Source organism: Condylura cristata, unplaced genomic scaffold (genome assembly GCF_000260355.1).
Source record: "Condylura cristata isolate star-nosed mole 26May11 unplaced genomic scaffold, ConCri1.0 scaffold00003, whole genome shotgun sequence".
In the NCBI taxonomy this organism is placed as follows: domain Eukaryota; kingdom Metazoa; phylum Chordata; class Mammalia; order Eulipotyphla; family Talpidae; genus Condylura; species Condylura cristata.
The window spans coordinates 78750010-78752324 of record NW_004567104.1 but is presented as its reverse complement, the minus strand read 5'-3'; the positions used below and the strand labels follow the sequence as shown (position 1 = coordinate 78752324).

Sequence of the window (2315 nt, the reverse complement as noted above, 5' to 3'; positions counted from 1 at the left end):
GAGCTGCAGGCCCCGCGGGCACAGCAGACCCCAATGGCGCCCACGGCCACGCGCTCCTGCGCCGCGTCCGTCACGGCAAACAGCACGCCCGCGGCCTCCGAGGCCGGCCGCGCCAACAGCAGCAGCGCGAAGTCGCGGAAGAAGGTGCCGCCGGGGAAGTGCTTGATGGCCGCCTGGCCACCGCCTGCCGCCGGCCCGAAGGTGAAGGCCGGTCCCACGTCGGGGTCGTCCACCGGCTGGACCTGGGGTGGCAGGGGCGCCCCCAGCAGCTGCAGCAGCCCCAGCTCAGCAGGCGCACCGTCTGCAAGGAGGGGCGGGTCAGGCGGGGCGGCCGGGCCCCGGAGCCAGGGCCTGCAGCTCCGCCAGCCAGACGCCGGCCCTGGCCACAGCCCACTCCCGGCCCCGCCTCAGCGCCAGCCCAGTGCTCAGAGCCCAAGCCCCCAAGCCTGGACCCCACACCCCCGACGCTGCCTCAGAGACGGTGCCATGAGCCGGAGCAGACGCCAGAGGGCTGCACAGGAGGTGGGGCCCCCCAGCACCCCGTGCCACCACTGTGCCCTGCCAGGCAAAGGCCACAGGTCCCCAGGTTTTGGGGTGCCCTGGGAGCTGTGTCCATGCCAAGGCCGGCACACACACGCTCTGAACACCAAGGGACGCACGGCCGGGCGCCGGGCGTCTCAGCATGCTGGGTGGACGCAACCCCAGGACACTGAGGATACAGAAAGGGGCCTCCCCGGGGGCGTAGGGTCAGTCCAGGGAGGAACCCCAGGCGCACAGACCCCGCTGTCCCTCGCTTCCCCCCCAGCAGTGGGTCGCGGTGGACCCGCCTGTTCTGCTCCCCACTCTGTCCCTGGGGCGTCCTCTCATCCCACCTCAGGCCTGCACCCAGCTCTTGTGTGCACAAGCAAACACATCTTTCAAGAAAGGAAGAAAGGGGTGTCCATGCCCATGGCCAGGGACCAATGTCCCGGTCAGCCCAGCTCGATCACTGACCGCTTGGGGTAGGACTCGGGGGAGGGCACGCAAATGAGAGCCAGGACTGGATGCAGAGCGGGGGCCACCACGGGAGGGCGCTCTGGGTGCGGGCGGGGCCGTGCCCAGGGGCAGAGGCCCTGTCCTCTCAGCCGGGCCCAGGCTGTGGCACAGAGGGGCTCAGCGTGAGCCCCACTGGCAGCGGCCAGTCCCGCTTGTCTGAGGCCAGGGGCAGGCGAGCCAGGCCCACCTGGGGGCCATGGCCCTCCCCGTCACAGGCAGAGGCTGGGGCGAGAATGGGGGGGCACCAGCGGGAGACCTGGGGGAGCGACCACAGCCCCGCCCACTGCCGCCCACGCCCGCCCAGGGACAGTGGCTGGGAGGCCGCTGGGTGGTGGGCAGACAGGTGGGCGCTGGGCAGTGGGTTTGCGGCCTTCATGAGCTGCAACAGTGACGGCCCCTTCACCCCGGGAAGGTCGGTATCGGGGAGACGGCCGCAGGCGCCCACATTCTGTGTATGTGACCTAACGCCAGCAGCCAGGGCCACCTGAAACAGGCCCCGGCCCCACCGGCCCTGCAGGACCCGCCCGCCGGCTGCTGCCCTCCTCAGCGACAGAGGCACGAGTGGACACCCTCGGCCAGCAGGGGCCCCGCGCCCGCCGGGGGGCTTGGGGAGCCTCAGGGGACCAAGCGCCCCATCACATCCATGACCCCCAAGCCCCCAGGGGCTGCTCTGCCCTGCCCAGCGCCGGGCCAGTCCACCTGCCTCCAGGGTGGCGGGCAGGGCTCTTCCAGCCGTAGCCTCAGCTGGGCGGCGAGTCTGCCTGGCCCCCTGCCGTGGGGAGCCGCTGCGGGCAGTTTTGGGGGCTCCACCCTCCCTGCCTCTCCGCAGCCCCAACATCTGGGTCCAGCCCCACTGGCCAGGCCCTCCCTAGCTCCCCCCTTCACCAGCCGCCTGCCCCCAGGGCGCTGGGCTGTGGGGTGTGGGGTGTGCAGGCCCCAGGGCACCCCACTCCCCCACCCCCGAGGTGGGCAGCGAGAAGGGGGCGTTGGCCCCCCGCCTGCTGGGCCAGGCAGCTGTGTGGGGACTCCCCGCACCCAAGGGCCTGCGCCCCCACAGCCCTTTCTGTGTCCTCTGTGCCCGGCCCCGCCCGCCCCTGCGCCACGCTGGCACCGGGTCCCCCAGCACCCTCGGGCCGCCGGCGGCTGTGAGCTCTGGCCCCTCCCCCAACCTCAAAGCCAGTGGCCTGGGCCAGAGGGACAGGTCAAGGCCGGCGGCGGGGGAGGGGCGCACACCGGGCTGCGTGCCGAGCTGCAGGCCCCGCGGGCACAGCAGACCCCAA

The 2315-nt window shown here is 72.8% G+C and overlaps 1 protein-coding gene across 1 annotated transcript in view; it reads right to left on the bottom strand.

Moving 5' to 3' along the window:
- Positions 1-2315, bottom strand: part of COL18A1 (collagen, type XVIII, alpha 1) — a 32520-nt gene that overhangs the window by 16880 nt on the left and 13325 nt on the right. The window contains exon 5 of the mRNA XM_012731229.1: positions 30-301. Within this exon, the coding sequence (XP_012586683.1) occupies positions 30-301 (272 nt within the window). The remainder of the gene's footprint in view (positions 1-29; positions 302-2315) is intronic.